The 27,055-nt window shown below is 35.6% G+C and overlaps 1 protein-coding gene across 4 annotated transcripts in view; it reads left to right on the forward strand.

Moving 5' to 3' along the window:
* Positions 1-27,055, forward strand: part of TBC1D5 (TBC1 domain family member 5) — a 316,083-nt gene that overhangs the window by 178,323 nt on the left and 110,705 nt on the right. For all 4 annotated transcript variants that reach the window (XM_032684071.1, XM_032684094.1, XM_032684087.1 and 1 more), the window contains 5 exons: positions 4,990-5,092; positions 11,021-11,109; positions 12,563-12,613; positions 12,702-12,771; positions 18,062-18,234. In XM_032684071.1, coding sequence (XP_032539962.1) covers positions 4,990-5,092; positions 11,021-11,109; positions 12,563-12,613; positions 12,702-12,771; positions 18,062-18,234 — 486 coding nt within the window. The remainder of the gene's footprint in view (positions 1-4,989; positions 5,093-11,020; positions 11,110-12,562; positions 12,614-12,701; positions 12,772-18,061; positions 18,235-27,055) is intronic.

The raw sequence follows: 27,055 nt of genomic DNA on the forward strand, positions 1-27,055 counted from the left end.
CTGTGATTATTTTTTCATCTTCTTGGCCCTTAGGTCATTCCTGATTAGGAAGTTCCTTGAGTTACAATACTCAGTTCCTGAAAATATTTCTTTTCAGAGAGGAAGCACTGAGTGATATGTAAACATAATTAAATTCAATTACTGATTTGCTACTATGTGAAATTTTACTGTATTGCAAATATATTTCCTTATAACTTGAAAAAAAGTGGTGATAGTCATAGATTTTACAAATCCCAAGCTCACACATTTTCATTTACAGAAACCAAGTCATGCAGAAGAAATCATTGCTGTCTGGTTTTGGAATATTTTATATGTCCGTCCCTAGACCCATTCTTGAATGCATTTTGCCATGAGATGTATAATTAAAATCTTAGTATACTTTCATGTGCATTCTCACAACAGATGGTATTTTTTGTTTGTTAAAGGAAACAGTTCAGGATGTTCTAAGATTAAAATATATACATATCTAAACTATAATTGGAGAATGAAAAGTTGTATAGAGGTTATGGTAAATGTAAGACTATTATTTAAAAATATATATATACACACACAAAGTCAGGGCTCTCACTGTGGCAAATGGCAGAGTACTAGGCAGAGCAGTATTCACTAATATTAGTAATAGTGATAAAAGAAATTTTCGTTTATGTATTTATACAAAATAATATCTACTTGAAACAATAGCGGTATACATTGTGTCATCAATAGTAAAATGAGTCAGGCAATGAAGAAGCAGAATTTCTCAGTGACATGAATTTATTTGATAAACTACGTGCATTTATATGTATACTTGTTGTTTGCCTAATCATAAAACAAGGTGTGCATTTTACGTATACATGTATATCTGTAAACTATAATTAGTGTAAGAAGCAGTAAGTTCTACATTCCTTGGTTATGGAATGTAAATACCCTCTCTTTTCATTTCCGTTCTTTAAATCAATTCCTGGAGTTTGAATTTAATTAATATTTTTATATTCTTTGTCATCTAGTTCAGTCCTCCATCATCCAACAGCATCAAGTAAATAATGCTATAGAGAGTGGTTCTAACTGCACAGAGAGTAGCAAACTAGAGTCCTAGCTATCAAAGCAGTAAAAAATTTGCTCTATAATGTTTTTGTTCAAATTCAAGTAAGAATAGACAGGAAAAGTGGCTAGAATTATGCTGTTAAAATTCGTATTGGTTTAAATTAGTTTAAATTTCAAGATTTTGTTATCTGAAAGGAAATGTGATAAAGCTTGTTTGTGTGTGCATGTGTGTTCCTGTGCATTTTGAGAATCCTTATCTCACCTAATAATTAGATCTGTAAAACCCTTGTACTCACAGCTGGGCTAATCATGCTGTAGAGTCTATGTACCCATAGAATTCTAGGACAGAAATAATCTCTTCCTAAAGTAAAAGTGTAGTCTGGTAAGTCACATTGTAGAGAAGTATGTTTTTCTTCAATAACTACAAAAGGCTTCCAGTTCACTGGTGCCTAACAAAACTGTAGTGTCCTAAGGTCAGGTGAGAGAAATGCAATCTATAATGTTTATATATAATTTTTTGCCTGTTGCATAATAATAATGTCCAATATTTACAAAGAAAGGAGGGAAGGATATTGTTAAGTTAGCCGTAACTCATTAGTGATCAACATTTCTCATTAATTGGCTGATTTAGTTCCTGATTTATTTTTTTAGTTGTTGAGAGGTTCAGAATGATTTTTCCTTCAGCTGTCTAGAAATGTGTACTTCCGATTTGGAACCAAACACCATCTCTTTCTGTCTCAAGTGAGAGGCTTCTAAAAATGAGAGTGGGAAGGAGGATAAGGGAATTTTACTATAATGCAAAAAAGCCTTACTTTAAATGTAGACTATACCAACTGAGCAATACCAACCGAGTTATGACTATAATACTGCATTCTGTTATTCCACTAAGAAAGGTGTGTGTGAACTAGCACTGTAGTAACTTGTACCAGACTAAAGAATACAATGATTAATTACTGTCATTGAAAAGATGTACCAAAGAACGATGCTGATGATGATTAAGAAGGGAAGTGATAAAGAAGAATTTCAAAAAATATTCTGCAGAAATTGAAATCAGGAGATTGGCAGATGCTAGAGTGTTTAGCTCAAATCAAAATACCAGTTTACTTTTTGGCATCACATTGTATGCATAGGATTGTAAATGGCTAGATTTCATTACCGTCTTTCCAGTATTTTAAGAAACCAAAATGCTTAGGGGGGCATTCCCAGTAGATTAATCAAGTGGATTTTCTCTCTTTCGTAGTAGTATTTTTACATATTGGTCTACTTAGTTTCTGCATCAGGAGTAACAATCACAGTTTAGGACAGTGCAAGCTATGTGAAGATGAGTCATGGTGGGTGCTGATGTTCAAAACTCTCCATCTCCCAAATAAAAAAAAATAATTAAAAAAAATTTCCAACATAAAAAAGGGTAGTGGAGAAACCATTAGACAGCTACACCCTTCCTAAGTGTATGGAAGAAATGGGAAGAAACAGCAGTCCATTGATTATGCACATAGGAGGCAAAATCTAGTAAGAGGACCAACTGCTAGAAGGGAGAAAGCTTTCTTTGTACACTGATTTATTCCTTTTTAAAAAAAAGGTGAGCAATGGAGGGGGCAGTTATTGTTATTCTTTACTAAACCTTTGCAGTTACAAGAGCATCTTCCATTTTTTCTGGTTAGTCGCTTTCCCCCTTCCAGCTGAGTAAGAGGGTTGGGGAATACCAGGGGATTGAATCTGTTCATGAAGAAAAGATGGTCACTCTGTGGCAGCGGTTTAGAGCCTCGTTTCTGTCTGCCAGATTTGTTTCATAGAGTATTTTTGTGCATCCTTTTATTTGTTTGCCAGCCTGAGTTTCTTCTGTGTCAAACTCTGGCTGCCTCTGGTGTGGGGGCCCCTAAATTAGCTAAAGGAATGTTTTAAAAAATTAAAACTAACTCACCCTGGTCTTCACTTTCAGAAAGCAGGGACTTGAATGTGCCATTGTTTGATTGTAGCAGTTGTGGTAAAACAGTGTAGCAAATTTCCCACGTCCTTATGCAGTCTTTCTCAGAAGTGTAATTAACTTTAATATTCTCGTGTTCATGAAAAGCATTCTTACCTTGCTGATTTGAGGATACTGTATTTCCTAAGACAGAGCTTTAATCATAAAATGACATTCTCTATAAAAATCCATCCTGAACTGATAGTTCCCTCATGATCTCTTCTATTTACATTTACTATAATTAATACTTCAACCAGCTTATTTCTGAGTTCGTTATTATCCTTTCTGTCACAATCTCTGGTATTACTAGATCCTCACAGATATCTCTGTGTATTTTTGAGTTTTCTTTGTTAGTCTTATTTTCCTAAACTTCATAGGGCAGGCCTGAATAACAGTCCTTCAGAAATAATCTCTTCAAACCCCTAAATTATGTCGATTGCCATCTGCTGTAATGCACTTTTGGTCTCAGCTGTGTCCTTCCTTTACAGTAATATGATTAGTACAAGTGCATACAAGTTTCCAAATGTTGGTCTACTATTAGCTCCACCAGGTGCCAGGAAAACGTTACACCTCTCATCCCAGTGCCTCTCTCAGGACTTCAGCATCTCTGTATTTAAGCCACGGTGTCTTCTCTGCCTTGGCTCTTGATTCACATCCTTCATCCAGGGATTTCAAAGCACCTTTCTAGCCTTAGTTAGTTGTGTTTCTGTGCTTACCTGTCATCACCTTTGTGAGATGACCACAGTAATTATCAACACTAATAGTCTTATCTGAAGTAATGTATTATAATTTCCTATGTTGTTTCTCTGTGACAGGCTTTACAAGAACCTTAATATAACTGGTCTAAAGTTTCGCACTGTAGCTCAGACCTGGGAAACAGGAAAAAACAAAATTGGCTTGAGAAAACCTTATCTTCAAACCATGTGATTTAATTTTAAAACTGACAATACCAAAACCTTTATTTCAGCTGTCTAGCCTGAGGCCTACTGCTGTTGTGTTTTTTAGTATTCTTCTGGTTTTCTTTGTCCAGAAAGACTAAGAAAAATCTTTACCTTTTCCTTTCTTTTTAGTATTCTACCTTTCTAGATTTTTTTGGCTTTATTTGGTATTTCTCTGTATAGCTGCAGAGCAATGTGGTTTGAGGTGGTTGCTTTATGGAACATTTTTTGCCATCTGGTTACTTCTTCAGTAACCAGGAAAAGATCTTTGTTTGTGCACTTGTTCTAATTTTAAGAATGACCTGATAACCACTTTATTTCCTACCTCCAACAGTCAAGGAGCAGGATACGCAGGTGAGAGTTGTTTCAGAGTAGTCACAAACTAGAAATATTTACATTTTCCTAGGTTATATGCATATTACAGGATTTTTACAGAAGCTTTTTTTCTTATTCTCACACAAGATCTACCTCTTTCTGTTTTACTTAGGATATTTACCCTGCCAGAGTATCAAATTATTTCATAATTATAAAGTTTATTTGCAACAGTTGTTAAAGACAGTGAAATGCCTAATTGTATTGTATCACAACAGATACCAATAAGAGATATGAGAGTCTAGGATACTGGTTTTCATGTCAATTATGATATATTTTAATAATCTTGTCATTAGATAATAATATTTTTTCAAATATTCATGAAATATTAAACCTTTGTGTAAATCCTTCTTCTTACATACTCTCTTCCATTCTTCCTTTCTCCCATTGTATTTCATTCTTGGAGATCTCTAGCTTTCATAAGATTAAAAGGGATTAGTTATTTAAATATAACGTGATATCATCATATCTCTAGCAGACTGATGTATATTAAAGAACATGGTTCATAATTTCGGTTGCAAAAAAAATGTAGCAGTTCTTTAGAAGTATTTTACTCTAGCAGCATCCACAATTCACAGAGCGGTGGGAAAGCAGACAAGGGAGATGCTCTTAGATAAAACCTTTCCTAGAAGACCAGCAACTGACATTCTGTGCACTCCTTTGTTTACTTTCATTCTATTGCTTCATTTTCAGCTTTCCTGAAATGCAGTATTTCCAGCAAGAGAATGTAAGGAAAATTCTTACAGATGTTCTGTTCTGCTACGCAAGAGAAAATGAGCAGTTGCTTTATAAACAGGTAATGAAAATACTGTACAGGTGGCATTCATTGACTCAACATTTTCTATATGGTTTGACAATAATGTAGCTGTGTTGTATCTGAAGTTCTACCATAATGCTGAAGTAATCAAAGAGCTGTTTGTCAGCTGGATAGTAAGAAAAGTAAGCTCATTGAATAACATATGCTTTTTCCTCATAACACAGTACCTCAAATTGTTTTCTTTAAGCTTGCTAAGTTTTCTAACTTCATATTTCTTTACAAACATCTTTTTCTTCAGTTGATTAAGAAAGAAAAAATCAAAGGCTTTCTCTGCTTAGGTAAAGAAAGAAAGTATATGGCAGGATTAAAAATGGTACTGAATAAACAAAAGGCATAGTGACTTCTGAAATTTAGGCAAAGTTCACTATTTTAAGTTCTTCCTCAAAGTGCTAAAGCCGTGTGCTATTTTAGTGAATAGATCCTTTATCTGACCCTATAGCATCCAAATACAATGCAGCTGACAAAATCCTCTTGACTGAAGGATAAGGCTGCTACAAAATAACACTTTTATAGTGTTACCTGAAGCAGAGTCTGCTCAAACGATTTTTGATAAAATGGTGAAGAAACCTTTAAAGTTGCACTAACTGTGCATCTACATGGGATGCAGCCTAAATTAATTTAACATTTTTCTGATGGTTTTGAAATAAGTGTTACCTTGATCTAAATTCCTGTAGCAAGACTGACATATGCACAGTATCAACAAAAGTATATTTGTATTTGTTTCTTCGCACAATTATCTGTAGGCTGAGTAGAGACTGACAAACCGAGGGATACTCCGTGTGCATGGACAAAAGATAAACTGTACAGCAGACAACTTTAGGTAGACAGAAAATTTTTCATGACAAAAATACAGAGATTAAGTAAATGGGAAGAATTTTATAAGACAACCTATGCTTTTAGGCATGATCTGTGACCACTGTTCTCAAGCCAGGCAACAGGGATGTTTCTTGGAAACAAAGGACACATGAGTTGAAGGAACAGTTATTTCTGAAGAACTGTCTTACAGACTATATAAAAAATCAAATATATAGTTATCAAACATATGAAACATCTATCAACTGGTTCTCATCTCATGTTGGACAGACTGTGAGCAAGGAATAGTCTTGCAAAAATGAGATCTATCAGCTGTATTTTGAAGAGCACTGCTGAAGAAAATACTTCAGCAGTATTCAGCCTCCTCTTTCTAGTGAATATAGGCCAGAGTACTGATGATAGGAAAATGGAAGAACACATTCCAGCTAATTTAGTTTATCATTTGTTGAACAAGAAATATTATTTTACTCTTTGATATGAAAGGACTTAATTACCCTTTGCTCATATTTAAAATCCTCTTGATTCCTTACCAAGAAATAATACCTTTCTATATAAGGATGGAATATTTAGCCAGATCAAATTTAAAAAAAAAAAAAAGCCCTGTGTTTCATCACAAGCTGTTAAAGCTATTATTTTCTACTAGGTGACACCCCGTTTAACATAGACCATATTGTTAATAGTTATGGGATTTTATTGAATTAATGAGACTGTTATCATGTAGTAGAATGTCTTGCTGAGTTAATTGAAACTGCAGAGATTATATAAATGGTATTAATGAACTTTGACTGCCTGATGCCTCAGCTTTAATAAAGACTGCTTGGTGGGCTAAATGAACATAGGCAGATAAAAGAACAGGTTCAATTTTGTGAGCCTACAGGCTGTTGACAAAGAAAACTTCTTTACCTCTGTTTTCAACTGGTGTGTGTCAGTAGTGTGGTAGTTCCGGGAAGGGGTTGCTACAGGATGAAGAGGAGAGGTGAAGTGCAGAAAATTAAACAATTTTGGATCATGATTTAACCTCTCTGAAGTGTGTTAAGTATATCACACAAGTCTTGTGGTGCTGTGCCTAGTCCATAAAATAGCAAATGATTGTGGTTTTCCTCTCTTTTTGTGGACATGTTACTTTTATTAGGACCTTTGCTTTTTTCTTACCTCGTTTTATAAGAGTGGCTTTGTTTGTTTGTTTTTTAAAAAAATAATGCTCCTTCTCTTAATTAGCTGATAAGAAATAGTTTGTGGTGGTGACAGGGTATGTTTTTTCCTTCTTTTATCAAATACATATCTTTTAGACAGTGTTCCTGACTTACTGTTTTTACCATTGACTCAAGCCCCACTTCCCTTCAAGCCTAGCATATATTTGAGAAAATAATAAAAGTTACCGTTAATTCGTCAGTAACAGATCATCTTCAAGTTGCTCTCTCCACAGTGACTTGAATACAAAGCTCAAATTAGGGAGTTTCTCTTCACATGCAGTTTCCATCATGGGGAATTCCTCTGTCCATGAGAATTCTTCTGTCTCATTTGCATGACTACATACAAAAGCTACAACTGCCATTAGAATTATAAAACTTGACCAGTGAATGAAGACTTTTGATGACTGTCTGTCAGTATGTGTCCACACCTAATGTTACCTTCCTAAATATTTGAAAAGGTTATAGTTCCTTGACAATTTGCATACATAGAAATGTAAATAAAGTATATTTGGACTTTATAGCATTCTATTAAAAATATTACATAGCATCAGCATATAGTCTTAGAAGAAGCAATCAATAATGTTTGTTTAATATGCATATATGCATACAAGTTGTCTTTGTAGTAGAGTTTGTGAGTTTTTTGGCCAGCGTAAAGTAACATTTTGTTTGATGAGGAAGAAGATATTTCTCTCCCTAGTCAAATGCAGTAGAATGTTGTGAAGCTGTATTACAGATTTTAAAGACAGAATCCTCTCTGGGTTCACTGAATTTTTAAATAGCAGCTGTAAATATAGAGTCTAAAGAGAATAGTATATTGTACTTAAGAATATGTAAAAATTACTCCTAGAGTTCATCTGCAAGACTGGTGCCAAAATTTTGATCCTAGTTACACAGAAAATAAATAGTGAAAATTAAGCTGAATCACTAGGCTAACCATTGTTTGTTCATGATTTGATTGCCCTTAAAGAAGTCAATATAATTTTGAAATGCATTGATTCACTTGTCATTGTATAAATGCTATAATTCTGGTTTTCCTTCTAAACCATAGACTGTATTATGAAATCAATACTTTGTTGTAGCTGGAAAGTGTCATAAAATCATCTGAGCTCTGTCAACTTACTTATTAACACTAAAGAGTTTTAGTAAACTGCAGCATTGAAAAAATATGTGTATGCGTATTACACTGGTAGCTTTTCTTGCCAAGCTAAAAATCTCTAAACATTTGAAGTAGTCTTGTAACTGAAAGATCAGAGGTATCTTTTTGAAATCCTGATATTTCATCATTTGTTTGTTTTGGTTTTGTTAGATGTGGGCAGCCACATTATGATTCTACTGAGTTGATATATTATTATGTTGGAAGAATGTGTGATATGCTTTTATCTTTTATAACTAATTCTTATTTTATGTCCTCTTTCTTTTTCTTCAGCATATATGTTTACAGCTTAGGTGGTAGTTTTATTAGATAGTCAAGTTTTTGGCATTTCCATTTCTCCTATTTCATGTTTAGTAAATCAGGGTGAATAAAAGATTAGATGTGGAACTGTTAATTAACCAAGGGCTATACATGTGGAAGTACAATCCTGGTTATTTACAGTTTGTTTAAATATTTTTTCTACTTATATATTATCTAATCCTGGACCTATCTCCCTGTTTCTCCTATTCCTTTCCCCTTGGTATGACCATAATATGTTAAGAAAGCTAAACTTGTCAATTTGTAATCTAACTGATTTGTTGTGGTTTGCGTCAGCTTCTGAAATCCAATAGCTATTGGGTTTATTTTTTATTTTCCTAACTGAATTTCTATTTAGCCTTCATCTTTTGAAGTGGTCCCTCAAGGTTCAGAAATAGAAAGAGAAAGAAAACATCCAAACTTCAGCCCTACCATTGAGGCTATAGTGGTCATCTCAATCCTGAAGAAATTAAAATTATATTGCCTAGGATTTCAGTTGATGGCAAATAGAGAAATTGTCAAAACTCTTTTTTTTTTTTTCCTCAACACTGCTAGGTATTGGAATTTCCTCTTACCAACAGAAAAGATCCAAGCATACTCAAAACAGTAATGATCTAGAGAGGGCTTCCACATCTAGCTCTTGAGTCAATTTGGACCACTTAAGGAAAATCCCCATTATTTCCGATAAAAGTTAAAGGTTTTTAGTAGTTAATGGATCTGTTTGATACATATGAAGCTAATAATCTAACTTACTGATACTGAATACTCCTCAAATGCTGCATGGAATATCAACTGATATACCAGCAAAGCAGCAGGGTAGCTCACAAGTGTGTAACACTTTCATTGCTCACGTCTGTCCATCACTGAAAGGGCTGGAAAAGCCAGTGCAGAGTATTCCTGACTTGGAACTGCAAGCATAAAAGTAGAACAGCTCCTGACAGGAGCATCATGTACTTCTGACAGCAACCTGAAATGCTGATGAGCTTGACGGACCAGGCCCAGTGCTCCTTCTGCCAACAGGATAGTCTTCCTGGAACCCCTGTCTGTCCAGAGCACCCTTCAGGAGCTGGGTCTGAGGCTCCACTTGGCGAAGCAGTTGCACCTTTGAACTGGAGCACTGCTGGCAGCCTACTCTTCCTCCTACAGCTGGGCAAGGACTCCAGCCAGAGCCAGTCCCAGCAGGGGTAGCCTGGGCACTTGGCACCAAGCCCTGGCTATAGTTAGTGGTTTTGGGCTGAGGTCAGGAGTTCCTCTTCCATTAGAGTGATCCTTGTGTCCAGAGTCAGACAGACAGTTGTCAACTCTTCATCTCGCATCCCTTCCATCACCGAAAGGCTCCCTTCCCTTTTTTTGCATAGCTGAACCCTGCCCCAGACTGTAGCTTGCGTAACTCCTACCTGCTGTTCTAGTCCACCACTGGGATCCCAACTCCTCTGAGGTAACCAAATTCTCCAGTTGCGAAGCCCTAAGTCCTCCTTTTCCCTCATCTAACCTGAGGGAAGGAGCCAAATGTCTGCTGAAGATGAGGTTTCATTCTGCAGGCTGTAGTTGTTGCTGTCAGTGCATTGCTGCTTGCCAACTGGATTGCTTGTTTCCTGAAGCGGTCGCTTCTGCTCCTGGTAACAGTTTGACAAGCCCCAGGTGAATCAAGCCGAATCAAGACTCCTTTTTGTTCCTGTTGAGCTCTGGGTAAAAGTAGTGACGGGTGGCCCAGCTATGCTTCTAATGCTGGCCAAGTCCTTAACTGTCCACCCATTTTTTTCTGTTCTGATTCCTGCGTGTTTCTGTAGTTTTCCTTGCTTTATATAGATTGCATATATAAGTAGTACTCTGCAGTGGAACAGTACTGGGGCTCCATTGCATTGTTTAATCATTGCTTAATGACTTTATTTTGAATGTTGACATAACAACTTAGAAAACCGGAAAATCCAAAAACTTACTTTAATTCTCATGTCCTTAGAAATGGGAGTTTCATTTTCTTTCCTAAATAGCTGCCTTTGTCTCCTTTGAAGCATACTGTTACACTTTTATCTATGTTTTTGGAACATTCTAAAATAAAAAATAATTTTAAATTTTGTAATTTGTCCCTATTGCAGATCTCTGTACTGTAGATCATGATTATAATTATCATAAATAAAATTCATATTTATGAACATAGATCTTGAAGTAAACTGCCAGGTGCAGGGTTGCCTACCATTGCGGATTTGTTGTTCGTTGTGCTAGAAAAAGGGAGAATAACTTGCCTCTGTATATTATAGAAGAATAAACACTTGGATTTAATCAGAATTTTAAGATAAAAGCCATTGATTATGAAACCATTCTGTTAGGAACGTAAATGTTCACTCTTTTAGTTAGTCTTCACCTAATATTGCTGTCTGCCTGATGCTATGCATTAGGAACTATTATATGACTGAAAAATCTAATTATACTTTTGCTTCCTTTTATGTTTAGGGTATGCATGAACTTTTAGCTCCTATTGTCTTTATCCTACATTGTGACCACCAGGCTTTTTCACATGCCAGTGAAGCTGCACAACCAAGGCAAGCATTGTGTTTTATTTGTATAGTAAGTTGGTTGGAATGTAACTTATAAATATGTGTTCCATAATTCTTTGCTTATAATTCATAAATTGATATCAGAAATCATTGCATCCTCGTGCTTAGATGGGACTTTCCTTATTTCATCTTACCTACTACAGGTTCTGAAATTTAGACATTGTCCCTTTCACAGATATTAATTGGCGAAAAAATGGGGAGATAAGAAACCTAGGAAAAACCTTAATCAAAAAGCTTACCTGCAGTTTCACCTCATTCTTCTTGCCAGAAGTGGTTTCATTTTTGTCATTACAGTGAGGAGACAGAGTAGGGAACTACACTCATAGAGCAGACATGTTCCCACCACCTATAGCTCCTCCTATCTTAAAAGGGAAGATAATCAATGTCGACAAATTGTTGTGATTGATATTTCTTTCATCACCTACAGTGTTGTAGCTGCAATATCTGACTGTTCTTTGACTTAGTAGTAACATTAGGTTTAGCTATTGATTTTCCATTTCATTCAAATGTGTTTATGTATATATAAATGCAATCATACACATATGTATAAAATATAACATTACATATGATTGTCAGCTAAATTCAGATGCTTTTTTCCCGCTCTATGCACAAGCCTTTTGTTTTTATTAAAAAACAAACAAACAAATAACACACACCAAAAAAAAGTTTTCTTCTTGTGATATTTTGGACATTTCATTTGGGTTTTTTGCATTCTCTTTTGGAGTCCAGCAGTGAATAAAAAACAATGTAATTATGTGTACTATATAATATAACCTCTGCTAGTGCCCCTCAAGATGACTGTCCAAAGGCAGTTAAGCATAAAGATGATTATTTACAAGTGTATGTTTTTATTCAATGTCTGTCCCTAGATATCCTGAAATTACCTAGAAGACGCTTTTCAGTGCTAAATAACTGAAAATAACCATGTGTAATACACAGCATTCTGTTCCATCCCCATTGAAAAAGTAGAGCTAAGCAGCAAAGATGGAAAAGAGGTGCTGTCACTGATTAATTGCTGTTAAAGTACAATAAAAATACAGGCTATTAAAACAAAATAAATTAATGTTTTGATACTGCATATTTGACCAGTAACCATATTTTTTTTTTGTTTGGGACGAACAGTGATAGATTGTGCAGCAATCAATTATTCTAGATCAAGCATATTCAAATAATACATTGTGACATTCAGTAATTTGTTATTTGGAATAATTAGATGGTTACTTCATTGTAGTACAGACAAGGCAGCTAATTTGTTTTTGATCTTTATAAAAAGGAAAGACTTCATTTGTTCAATGGAGTTGCTCTTTTTAATTAAAAAGGCTAGTTTTCTCATTTGCACTTTATATGAAAGTTGGCTTATAAATACATGATAGTACATGCAGAACGCTGACCAAAAATAAACATTCACATTTGGATTGTTCTCTGTTGCCTTTTTCAGTGAAGAAATGAAAGTTCTTTTGAATCCTGAATATCTGGAACATGATGCCTAGTAAGTTTTAACAACTTTCTTTACATTTAATTTGCTCTTATTTGTGACACATTATTTTACACCAAGTTTCTTGGTTGTTCCCTTTCAGTGCAATGTTCACACGTCTTATGAAAACTGCAGAACATTGGTTTTCAACTTTTGAACATGACAGTCAGAAGGTAAATATTGTTTTAAAATGTATTTACTGTATTTTTAAGCAAGTATGACTTTTAATATGATTGAAGTTATTCAAAGTTAATAAGACATCTCTTAAACAACCTGGTTTTAAAGCAGGCTCAAACGAGTTTACAAAGGTTCTTCAGAATTTGCTCATAAGCTCTTGAGGAAGGTCTTCCAGATGAGAGTTCCTATCTGTTAAAAGATCACTTGGTAATCAAAAAACAAACGTGCAAACACAGATTTTTCTACGTACAGGTGATGTTTGTAGCATTGGAGAGAGTACCTGTCACAGGCACTTCTGTGTGCCCAAAACCTGTGCAAATGTCGTGTTAAATAAATGCCTGTAGGCAGTGTTTAACATACTGAGGCTTGAATTGTTTTCAGCTGTTTACAATATAAACAATTTGCTGTGAAAGCAAACCTTTAACCATAGGCTGTCCATCAAAGGTCAGAGTGCATCTTTCCCTGACATCATCACTCCATTTCCTTACTTTTTTTCTTCTTAAACTTAGGCTATTCAAAGAGGGGGAAAGTCTGTGCCTTCATATCTCTTGTGTATTGGTACAGACACCACTGTATTTAGTACGTTTCTCCTTTTCATAAGAAAGCTTTTGCTGTGTTGTGAGTTTAGTTCTACTGAACTCCCCATTGTGGGGACTTTCTAGAAACCATCTAGTCCTTGCCTGAAACTGTTTTTCATGTATGGCATGAGGGACAATTCCCTCAGTCAATTGCTCAAGATTTTCTTTGAATACTTTTTTTACTGTCTCTTTCCCTCTATACATTTCTCTCTTTTTATAATTCTGAAAAATTATTTGTGTGATGGAGCATATTTAGAAGGCTCTAGCAAAACACAACAGTATTACAGGTATTGCCAAGACTTTCAGTGTATTATGTCCTAAAACAGTTGGCCTCCAAAATTAGTTTCAGCTTGATTCATTTTCAGCATTTTTTACATGCTGAAACATGGGGGGTGGGTATCTAGAGTTAACAAAAAACTAATAGGAACTTAGTTGGGTTTGGATGCCTGTATATGTGCACCAAAACCTGTATTTGCAAGCTGTAATTGGGGAGTACTAGTTTGAATGGTCTATTAAAGAAAAAGATATTCACCCAAGACTTACATAAAAGCATCTGTTTTCTTTCAATATGTAAATATATCTGTGTGTATATTTTAATAGTTGTGGAGCATTGGCGTCTTGGCCTAAGCTGTCTACACCTATAAATTACTATTTGCATTTTCATATAATTCTCAATAGCTGGGGATAAAGTATATGAGATACAAATTTTATGAACTTGCTACATAGTCACTTTTATTTCAACGGTGAGGCTGTGAGATGTTTCTCTGAGTGTAGCTTTTCAAAATTCAGTGTATTCAAATGTATTTGTTACAATTTCTGTGACAGGGGTGGTAGAGTTTGAGGTTGAATTTTATTCCAGGCAATAACTAGGTCTGCTTACAGATTTGCAGTACTTGGGTAGAAGGTGAAAGTTTACATTGCCCTTTCCAGTCCTTTCATGACATAAAAAATTAACAATGCAAAGATAATGGATTAAAATCTAGTTGTTTGTTCTTGTTCTTTGCAAACATGTATAATCTTTAATAATTCTTTCTTGTATCTATGCCTTTTACAGTCATGACTTTGAGGGTTAGCTACATAATAAAGTCTGAATCTTCACAAAGGAAGCAATGAAAGCATGTACTCTGAGAGACATGTTACGTTTTATAGCCTCTAACAGTTGGTTCCATTACTCCCAAATGCCATTAGAGGAGCTTCTCCAGCTTCTCTGTTCCCTAGTGGTTAATGAGAGAAATCTGTCCATGGTTTATACTTGTTCTATGTCCTAGCCGCTCTTTACTGCTGTACCTTTGTTTCCTAAATGCATGAATATATAAATTGTATTAGTATTGACTACTAGCCATTCCAGTTTGTGTTGTGATAGGTAATGTTTTGGGGCAGGATTTCGTGACTTTGTTCTTAATACTTACCTAATTTTTTCAGACTCATTTCACTGGTATTCATATTTAAACTGTTCATAGACGTGAATCTGCTACTCTCCTATAAAAGATATAGCACATTCTGAGCCGTCCCTCTTTTTCTCTTTTTATTGTGAACCTCATTCTTTTGGGATTGATCATTTATATTTCGTGTTAGCAATAGATGAGTAAACACACGCACTCAAATTTTTTCCAAGACTTAGAAGCTCACAAAAAGAAAAAGGGTGTTTCCTTGCATGTGGCAAATTAATATATAGTGAGTATGGGCAGGTATCATGTCCACTTGGCTTTTGTGCTTTAGGCTCAGGCATTGTGAGTCATTTCTAGTTAAACATTTTGGCGGCTTGGCTGTATTAGTTTATTTGAGCATCTTTCTGTTTGGGCTGTTCGTTTCACACCAGCTATGTGATTTTTTGGAGCAGTTTCAACTGACTAGAGGTATTGTCATTTTCTCAACCAAATTGCATGAGAGGAGACAACAGACATGACATCGTTGCACTCTAGTCATCCACCGAGCTCTTGGTAGAGCGCACCGAATCAGGAGGCATGGACAGGCAAGGCTTTGTTATTGGTTGCAGCTGCTGTCCTCACAGATTCTGTCATGCTTTGAAGATTTCTGTTAATGGGGTTAATTTCTGAGATGCTGATAAACTGCATTTTGATGGATACCATTTACTTATCTCGTATTTTTAAAAATGGCAAGCCAGCATATACTATTGGATGCACTTAGCTGTGTTTGATAGTCAGTCAGTCTGACAGTCAGCAATGTGTCAGTGCTGCATTATGCCAAGGTGCACAAATGCTGCAAGTGACAAATAACTCCGGTTTTGGCACAGAGGAAGCTTGCATTAGTTTCGATATTCAGAATCTTTTGACACTTGAGCCAGTGTTTAATAGTCTGTCTTGTAATGTTGTAAAGATGGCTTTAAACCCACAGGCAGCTAATGATGTAAAGACTAATCTGAGTCACTAGCTAGTCATCTCACATTACAGGTTCAATTAAGTAGAGAGATTCTGATGTTGAGATTTTCATATAATCTATATAATCAAGAAAAGCTTAAATACATAGATCTTTTGAGTCATCAGAGTTACAAATGCATGCAGTGGCCAAGGTGAAGTTAAAGTCTAACTCAAATAAACCAGAATAAAGTTCATACCACAGATGAGTGCCACTGATAGAATATAGTGTACGAATCTGTAGAGTTACAGACTTCTATGATTAGTTTCAGAGATAAATTGATGTGTTTATGCAAAAAATTACTATAGATTGGCACCCTAACCCTAACATTAAGGTAATGTTATCATATAATACTTTAAGAGTGGGTTTCTGAATAGAAGGAGATGAGCAGATACCCATTTTCAGTATTTGGCATGCTAGCATATGACCACGAAACGAAGTGAGTCTGAAACTATAGAGAATAGCCATACAATGGAGAAATAAAAATCAAAGTAGAAAGAAGGTTGCCTGACTTGGTAATAAAGAAGTTAATAGAATAATTTAAAAAAGAAAGTAGGAGAAATATCCTTTCTTAACATATCTGCAGCTGCGAAGAACTTCAGTGTTTGTCTAAGTAGCAACATTGCTTATTAGCCTCTGAAATGCTAGATGTTTTATTTTAAATTCCAATTTGTTAGAACAGCAAAGATTTTTAAATGAATGCATGCCATTTCAGTGAGCTTTGACAGTATGAGGGAGCTTTTGTCAAGTGATTTGCTAGAGCATCTTAAATGAATATGTCTTGGTACCACAACAGCATGGCAAAACCACCATACTATAATAGACAGATCAGTCCCTTTGCTGCAATTCCCATAGCAATGCAACAATTAAGCAGATTTTAAGATACAATTTATAATCAATCAGATCCTTAAATAGAAACATTTTACCTGAAATCGCTGCTCAGCATCATACCATATTTTCTGCAGTACAGAAATGGAATAATTAACAAAAAGTATTTCAAGCAAAGGAGAACAACATAAGTAATGGGCTTTTTTGGTAGAAATTATTAAATGTTCACTGCCCACTTGATTGTTAAACCATGTTGTAAATGATTTTGAAATATGGGTACGTTTCTTCCTGTTTCCTAACATGCTGATATGGAGAGAATGGGGCTGAAAAGAGACTATAACCAAAAGAAACAACCTTGAGGATAGTTTATATGACAAAAACAAACTTTTCTTTGTTATTGAATATTAAAAATAATGCTCTTTTCGCTGTATCAAACCAAGTGAATTTATCTTTCAACAGTTTAAACTGGAATGAAGTCTCCTGAAATTATTAACTCTTGGAGCTTGATAATGCCTCTCTGTCAATATACTGAGAAGAAAGGTAGAAAAACAGAACTGTTTTTTAAAGTGGAGGTTTGAGGTCAGAAGTTATGGTGACAAAATGCAACAGTCATTGTAAAAATCTTCTTCCTGTTCCCATTTGCCCTCTTTTATAGCTTTAACATTGTTTCTGACAGCTTAATTCTCTATTTCCTTGTTCCCCTATCCTTCTCTTGATAGGTTTGACTTGTTCTTTTTTATTTCTCATCCTCCTTTTTACATATTTCCTGTTCAGGTCCGTTCATTACTTGCTGCATTTCTTTCCATTGTTCTGTCTCATTTTCAGTAATTCTTCACTCTTTTGCAAGAAGAACAAATTTAAAGCAGTATAGTGTTCAAGGATGCTAATACTCCACTAGTTTTCACTTGGTGTGTGTCATATTGTAGATCATTACATAGTTTGCACAACCCATAGGTCCAACCAATTGCCTTCTAACCATCAGGTTCATCTCATTGTTCAACTTTTCTTTTAAAAATTTTCTAATGCTTTATCAAAGCTGTGTAGGTTTTGAGGTACAACCACCAGATATTCTGAGCAAGGGAAGGCTGTTTAGAAAAGATTGTTTGAAAAGAAGTTATTTCCTATTTGATATGCAATTTATTGTCCTCCGAGGGCATGTATTCTCTACGGAGTTACCGTTCATCTGCTTTGTTCTGGACTTACTCAGACTGCTGATATTAAAGCTGAAATAAAGCTGTCAACACTTTGTTGGAGCATGAAAAGTAAAGCATGCACGTAAAAATTGATGTGCTGAAATGAGGGGCACTCCTTGGCATTCCTAGAAAGAGAAATCCCACAATACCTTCCACAGAAGTGGATACTTGAGATTCCTCTTTTGTTTTAAAAGAAATGAGTTATTACTGTGTTTATTTGGAAGCCACTGATTGCAACAAACCAAATCTCTTGTACGCAATCCCTTTAGACAATAAATCTTCTTTTTTCCCACTCTTTTCTGTGTCTGCAGGAGAAAGATGTGATGATTACACCTATGCCATTTGCAAGGCCACAGGACTTAGGCCCATCTATTGCTATTGTAGCAAAGGTAAACCAAATTCAGGATCATCTGCTGAAGAAACATGATATTGAGCTGTACATGCATCTGAACCGACTGGAAATTGCTCCACAGATTTATGGCCTGTAAGTGTTTGCAAAGCATTATTTAATTTAATTGCTTCGTTATATTAGGACATTTTTTCCCTTAAATTTTGGATTAGAGGAATGGGACTAGAAAGAATTACCTCTTAGACCTTATTTGATTTGCAGCATTACAGTGACACCCCACTGTTTTATTTGTGACAGTGGCATTCCCAGAGCAGCTAAGGTCCATTCAGCTACGTATTTGAGACCCCTGATGAAGACTCCCATCGTAGTCTGTATTTACGTACTGAATCAAGTACACAGTCTACCTGTAGTTTTCCTATGAGAACAAATGGGATAATAGGACACAAAAAAATTATTAGCATTAAGCAGTTTATTTACCTAATTTTATCACCACATCAATATCAGTGAACTTTTCCCTGTCGTGATAATGGGGGTTTGGATACTGATAATATGGATGGAGTAGAGGGGCAGAGAGGGGCATGGTAAAAAGTTAAGGCACGGATATAATCGGTTGTCTGTGTACAAAGTAATCCCCAGTAGTTCTTTGTCCATTAAACTGCTTCATCTCCAGTCAGCTGCTTGTGTACTCCCATTCCAGGGGGGCTTATTGGGCCAGGTGGGACTTTGCATGTGGCCTTATCCATGTGTTTATGCTGCATTGAATCCAAACCACTTACGGCTGCTGTAGTCAGTCTGGGTCAATACAGTGTGCGCAACTTGGACAAACCATGAGTAACTATGAATTGACTGTGGTTTTGAAGAAAAATTTTGCCTTCATTGTTTGGAATTTTAGACATTTGATTCAATTTGATCATTCCTTAAGGAGTTGGCAAGCCATATGTGCAGTTGCAGTGACAGAAACATGACACTTTTTTAATTATTTTTTGCAGTGATTTAAAGTAAGATTGGCTTTGCCTTAAGTGAAAAAAAATCATTTATAGGTGTGAATTTCTAAATGTAATTGTGGATTAAATATAACAACTCAATAGAAAATGTGGAAAAGGAAGGAAAAGATGACTGTGTAAATGTCAGGCCATAACTGCAATACTTAACACTGAAGTCTAATTTGATGTTACCATAAAATGAAAGAATGCTGCAACATAGTATACTCTCAAGAGAAGAGTTGAACTAAAACCAAGTAGTGGTCCCAGATTTATTAATAACTTATATTAGGAAGATAAATATAATTCTACAAAATTTACTTAAATAGATTTTATAGGTATGGGTTACAGGGAGAGGAAAAATAAGCCGAGTAAACTCAGAGTATTAAAAGTACGAAGAGGACAGATTGTCCTATTACAATATTTCTTGCACAGTGTAGTGTTGTGTATTTTCTTAATATCTTCACTAATCTGGAAGAGAAAGCAAGCATCCCTAATGATCTTCGGGATAGTAATGAATAAGAAGGCAGTATAAATATCAAGAAAAACAAAAAGACTGTGTTTCTTTTTTATGAAGGCTCATGAAAACAAACAGAAAATAAAATAAGATAAACCTCAGAAATTTGCAAACAGATATTTTGGGGCAAAAATAATTTGTACTGCAGGTATTCACTTTAGTTTAAGATTTTGCCTTTCAGTTAGAGAAATAGTTGAAAGAAAAAATTATACTTTAGCTCAAACATAACATTATAATAACAGAAGAACGATGCAGTCTGGTGTGGCATAAATAGAACTGAATCTGAATAAAGAAATTTACAGTTAAGAGAATGAATTATGAGAGAAAGCTTCAGGCTGACTATCAGGAAAACCTTACTAACAGGAAGCTGTTAGACTGTAACATAATATATCAAAATTAACAAAGGAAAAACCATCAGAATATTTTAAAGACAGTCTTTGAAAAGCTCTCAGAAACGAGTAGTATCGTAGAGATGGAGTCTGCACTGGCAGAAGAGAAAAGTAGGTTGCCTATGAGGTCATATCCTTCTCTGATTTCTGATTTAATATAGAGGACAGGAGAAAAAGAACGGGAAAGGAACATAACTGTGTTGTATTATTCTCACCTTTAATGATGTCTGAACGCTTCAGAGTAGTAATTTCCAGTAGTAAGCCAGCTGACAGTCTCAGATGCTGGATCTTTTCCTGTATTTAGCATTTCTTGAACTAGAAACAGCATTTCTTAAACAAGATAGGTTATTAATAATTGCTAAACCTAACCCAAGTGAAGAATTCATGTGAGTTTTTTGTTGAAATTTATTCTTTTGCTGAAGTTTGTTGGATTTCCCAATGATAAATATTCATCTGTCAGCCTTGATATCACTCAAAAATATATAAGTGGTAGAAAGAAGACTGGGATCTTCCCTCAAAAGATATTATGGCGTTCCTGGAGAAAAGGATCAACAAAAGGCTTGTGTTTAATGGCAGTCTCCCCTAAACTGAACAAGTTATACAGTTTACTTATTTTAAAATATAGTATTTTATACTTTGCATCCTTCTATAATCTTCTGGGGCAAGGTAGAAACAATTCTTTGTATTTTTATACAGTTGATTCCATCCTTTGATGTTTACAAATACTTCTTTCTATTTTTCAAACACTAGCAAAACTTGTTCTGCTGGGAGGTCAGGTACCCTACTGGGTTGTACATTTCTGTGTTCAGAAACTGTCCTCTAAAATAAAATGTGGTTATACTCTTCCTGAAATTATGCAGTAAGTGTGGTACGACTCGTTAGTTCTGGTTGCTGCCCAGTAGCGCAAAGATTGTATCCTGGTTTTGTGGAAAAGTAGACTCAGTGTGTTTATCATACCCATGTGAAAAATCGTTTTTTCTTCCTCAGTTAGTCGTCTGCAAACTGCAGTGTCATTAGCCTCAGTCAGGTGTGCCAGGCTGCATGCTGGGAGGTGCTGCCAGTTGAGAGGTCTTTTCTCTGGGTAGTTTATGTTTTGAAGTTTTAGCTCAAGGCAGTAGATTACCTTACCTTCCAGAGGGCATCAGAGAACAGACTTCTCATTACCAGCCTGTCTCATTTCATTGCTGATCAGGAAGAGAACCCTGTTAGGTATAGCAAGGTATACTGGGGTCCTGGCTATGCCGTATTTCTGTGCTCTGGTTGTTCAACTTGCTGTCATAGACAGTAGCAGCCTTACCACAGGAATTTCTGTAGCTGGAAATTTTGTGAAACCGTACTTTCATTCACTTGTAGTCAGCTGCTGCTTATCCCTGTGATAATTATTCAGCTACTATTAATACCAGCCGAAATGGAACCAGCAATACAGAGAAAAAGGCTTTGTGCATTATCATTCTTCACTCTTCTTTCTTTGCCATGTCTCCAGCTTGTTGTTGGACCCCAAGATAATGTTTTGGAGAATAACATTGTTTCATGTTCCTGTTAGCACTGTGAATAGTGTACAGTCTAACCAAACTATATTAATTATCTAATCATATCTAATTTTGTACTTTGTAAAGTAAAGTACAAGAATGGCTTGAAAATAAAATTGAATTGATTACATTAACACAGTTCAGTGACATGCTTCCTGATAATAAACTTTTATCTAAATAAAAACAAAAAAATTCTAAGATTAAACAAGAAGATTGGATACTCTGAAGGGTTGACAGATTGAATATTCAGTTTAATTGTAAAATTAGATGAGTTAACAATGATTAATGTCCTAGATTAAATGGTACTCTGATGTTAATTTCTTTGACCCTTACATCTAATTCATGTTAAAGTACAAAATAATTATTGCAAAACCATTCTGCATTTTCTGCAGTGGACAGTCTATGCAGTGACAAATTAAGCAGGTTGTGCTCTCAGCTTGAAAAAACAGGATTTAAGGAAAAATTTCATATACCTATATTTTAGGACATTTTCTTCCATTTAAAGTAATTTGTAATAGGGGGCTTCTTTTACATTTCACTGAAAAGGTGAATCAATTGGAAAAGTCCCATATAATATCATTATTACTGCTTTATTTTATGTATTGAGGGTGAATTATATTGCATCAAATTAATTTCTCATAGAACTGTGTGCAATAAGTACAGCCAGATCATGTAAATATATATGATACAGTTGTATAGAAATAATACACAGAAAGATAATGACAAGGCATAAGCATAAAAAGCTTCATTTAAGAACAAAAATTAACTGTTGGCATAAACTCACTAGCTTGTGCATCATAACAGTGATGACTATTATTTTGGTAAGGCAAACTCTTTCTAAGCACACATCCAACAGACAATAAAGCACATGCAGAAGTGAGCGTAAATATTTCATGGTAACTTAATCTCAGTGCAAAAACGGCCTTCTCAGAACATTCAGCTCCGATGACTTTGCCTCCTGCTGCCACTCTGCTTTGCGATGATCAATCAGACAGACGTACTGCCTACTGCGGTTCGAGATGCAGTTTCAGCCCTTTAGGCTGATACCACCATTATACTTCAGGAAGAAGCCTATCTCATGAAGCAAAGAAATAAAAAAAGAAAGAGAAGGATACAAACTAAGTTGCAGGGAAACCAGACATGAGTGTAGATTTGAAGACAGCACTGGAAAGGTTATGTTACGGTAAAGTCAACAGCAGATGTGCTGCTACACTATTACTATTCTTAGTTGCTTTGCTATGAGCACTGCTGTGGGGCATCCACCTGTTTTAGTTTCTTGCCCATGCCATTATGGTACCAGGCAGTATTCTTTTCCATAATCAAATTGATCTCTGGAGGAAGAATTTAAAGGATTTTACCTTTAAAGGATTTTCCGTGTAGTAACGGAACATGAATCATGGTCATTGTATCCAGAAAAAAAAACACCTCACAAGCATAAGAACCTTTCATGATCTACAGAAAAGGTAGATCAAAGATCAGTCTTGCTAAGGAGAACTTTACAGATCATTCAGGACACCCGAGTTTATTTTGGATTCTCACACTTCAACGAGAAGAAATGAGATAATATATGACATGGTCCAAACCCATTACAGTTCCTCTGTAGCTTTTAATCCAGTGTCATCAATCAATTGGACAGCAATTATAATGAAAGCAACTTTGAGCTATTCGGCCTGTAGTAGGGGAACCACCAAAATCTGGCCTTGCTATTAAAATAAGTGAGTATCTAGTAATGGCTATGACTAAGCAAGTATGAACCCTTTCTGGACAATGTAATAATTCTCATTTAAATGTCCAGGACCAAATTAATCCTGAACTTAGTATCTGGAATTGCTGATATTTTCCAGTAATTATTTTTGGTTTGACTTTAAACAAAGCATTATCAATAAAACAGATGTAAATGGAATATATAGCCCAGCTTGTCTGTCAGTAGAGAGCTTGTTAATGATTTAATGCCAGATGAACAAGCCTTTTTAAGAAAGCTTACTGTCCACTGTTCGTCCCACAAATTAAGAGATAGATACTGAATTTTTAGATAGAGCTTTTGGGGGTGACTCAGGCATCTGAAGAATTTACTATGAATTCTATCTTGCACAGTGAAAAAGGTATTGTAAGAAGAAACCTCTAAGTTGAAAGTTAGGTGACAGACTGAAACACATCTAGATCTACTGTGGAAAGCTACAGTGTATTTTGATGCAGACAGGGATTACCTCACCTACTGTTGACATACCAGTTGTACTGCGATTTACTAATTCAACTTACTTCCTCTGTGCAAATAAATTAGGACAATCCTTGAAGATCAGGGTAGGTGTCCTACCTTCAGGCAGCAAGCAAATCCTGCTTAACTCTAGAAGCTAGAGTTTTTCTCTTTTGAGGTGAGGCTACTCACCCTTTCATGTTCTTAAATGATAGATATCTGTTTCTCATTGTTGAGTTTCTCGAAAAAGCTTTTTAGTAAATTGATTGAAAAAAATGTAGATTTCATTTTGTGCTGCTTCTTCTTGTGTATTAGGTTGAAAATTACAGTGTGATGAACTTCTGATTTTATCCTTTTACCCCACTGTCACAAATATTATTTTAGTCATACCTTTGACTTAAGATTTTAACATATAAATAATGTAAAAGCCCACTCTATAAACAGAATGAAGGATTGGTTGAGGTGTCAAAAGTGTTCGTCAGAGTTTTACTCTCTTGCTACCTAATTATATGCTGAGATGATAATGAGTAGTACTGGATGTCTGTGAGGATGGAATGCAGATTTGTCATTTTGTTGCTTCTTGGTGCATGTGATGTGCTTCCCATATAAAATACGGGGAATTATCTTTATCTGGGAAGGAAACAGGTGAGAAAGCTTCCATTTTGACTTTAGTCACATACCCTTAAAAAAAAGTCTGGTAGCATCCAACCATAAGTAGGCTTAAAGACCAGTGAATTTCAATAAAATTAGTATCCTTTGAAATCTGTGATGAATTTAGTGCGAATATATAGAGGGAAGTTTGAAAGACTGTCTTTGTCTTTTTTTTCTTTTACTTATGTGGACAATAGCTGTTAACTGTAAAAGCAGAACAACGTATGGAGAAGTTCTACTCTAGCAAGGAATTTAAGGTGCCACATATCAAGTATTTACTTCTTTGCTTTCTTTTTACTTAAATCACATCAACTCTTCAGATTACAGTACTGTTTAGTTTAGTGCATCACTTTGTTTCTTTCAATGACATGGAACTTGGTCTAGAAAACTCATGTTGGAAATTGGTGTAAAAAAGGCAATAAGTAGGTCAAGTAACTGTTGCAGACAGTAATTATCTCAGCATATGCCTAGAAAATGGAACTGGGTTAACATGTCTGTGTTGACATGATGTTAGGAGGCAAAATACAGCACTTTGGACTTAAGCATTTGCTAGTAACCAAAGCATTTCCTGTAGAATCCAGGCCTGTGGATATTTCATGGTTTGGTTAACCAGTGCTTCATCCTCACTGCTTATTATTACGATAGTAAACACAATTTAATCCCTAAATTGTAAAATCTACAAGTTACCACAACGGGGATCTAGTGGGTAGTGCAGATAAGATGATTTTGTTTGAAATCTTTAAAAAAATTACCATGAAATACTTAAATGCATAACGTAGGCCTGTTGGAAGCAGAGGAGATAAATTTCATTTAAAAAACTGAGTTTTTCATACTTTTTCATTATTCCGTGTCAGAACAAACTAGGCCATTTTGGATTTTTATACATGGGGAGAAGGATGACAAGGAATGGCATTTGAGAAAAAAGCAATAGTCAGTGAACTACCTTAAGATGTGGGATGACAACTTCAGGGATACACAGTCTTCAGTCTAAATCTCTCTTGGCCTAGGAGGACATGTTAATCATCTAGCTCTTTGGGGTCATTTTCATCTGAGTCCTTAGTTTTAGCAGAAAATTATATCCTGAAACCACAATTCATCCCTAATGAAAATGTTATTGAAAATTAGTGAAATGGTAATTCTGTAGGAATACAGCCAGTCTGCATTTTCTCTAAAGGCATCTGATTGCCCAATAGAATGCAGTTAATTGGGAAAATGAAAGGCAGTATAGTGTCAGCATTGGGAAGAATGCTTCCTTTTTGCCTTTTCTCCTCACCAAAGTAATAGTTCACCAGGTAGTCAAGTCAGTCTGCCTCTTGTTTCCACTCCAGATACCAAGCATAGTTCTTGGATAGCCATTTCTACCCCTATGGACAGTGTTCTGCCCACCCTTCAGTCTAACCAGATGTTACTCAAACTGAGCTGAGGGGGCTGGGGTGGAAAAGTGGGGAATTCTGCAGGCAACCTGTATAATTCAGGTTTTATATTCTAAATCTTCTCTGGCAGTTGTTTTATTGGGAGTTCTTGAGTTGGAAAGATACATGACAGCATTGAAAGTCTGTGCAACAGGAAAACATCCTGCCCTGAAAATAATGCGACAGTCTGTCCTAACTTTTAACTGGGTGAGCTGGATAGTAGTTCTCTGACCTTGTGAACCTTTTTCCAACATCTTGCTAGAGTTGTAGAAGCTTCATCAATAAAAAAAAAACCTTGTTCCAAATAGGTGCATGCCTTGAGTATCTTTTCTGGTTCTGATGTGGTTTTGAGCAAGAATTTTTAAGAGTATCCTATGAAATATTAAAGCAAGCCATCCATATCTGAAAAATAAAATGCATTAACGCAGGTCACAGGAACAGGTTGTTCAAGTGTAGTGCTGTTAATTAGGGTGCACAATTTTGTGTAACTTTTGCATATTGTATGAATTCACAATATTTTAGTCTAGGTAAAGCATGAGAAATTATGTTTGAGAAACATTTCTAAGAATAGAATTCACCAAAACTAATGCTGTAAAAATGGGGAGACTATTTCATCACTCCTCGTACTAAATGTAATAGCACAAGGCCCTAAAGGGTTAAGTTACATAACTTAGCATGAAGGCTCCACAGATATAGCAAGAAGAGAAAATCCGTGCACAGCATTGCAAAATAGAATTGGTCTAGTGAAAAAGAACAAAAGCAGACAAGACTAAGAGCTGGTTTCCAATACATGTTTTGAAATCAGTGAATGAGTCATATTTGAATTTTTACAGAAAGCCAGGGGTACTCCTCTTCTGTTTTCTTCCTCTGAAAACACTCTTAACATACCATTTGCAGCATGAGATCAACTTCCAGTGATGACTCTCTTGAATTTCCAGATAGCACTATTCATAAAGAAAAAAGGCAGTGGATGCACCTAGACCTTGCTACTCAGTATTGAATGTATTGGCAGCAGAACAGTAATTCTTCCCAAATTTCAGAGAAGCAAAATGTCATTACCCAGTATAACGTCCGCTTGAGAAGTCCATGAGAGAACATTGCCTGTCATAGACCTTTACACTGTCATCTGTCACTTCTAATGATCTGCTTTTCTTTACTTTTTGTCACCATATTTGAAATTAGGACCATGTTAGCATACTTCCTTTGATTACCTTTCATACGTTTTATGTCCTTGAAGTCTGAAAAAGTGTCCAATAAAATGATCTTCAAATGCCACACAAACAA

The sequence above is a fragment of the Chiroxiphia lanceolata genome, chromosome 1 (genome assembly GCF_009829145.1).
Source record: "Chiroxiphia lanceolata isolate bChiLan1 chromosome 1, bChiLan1.pri, whole genome shotgun sequence".
Taxonomy (NCBI): Eukaryota; Metazoa; Chordata; class Aves; order Passeriformes; family Pipridae; genus Chiroxiphia; species Chiroxiphia lanceolata.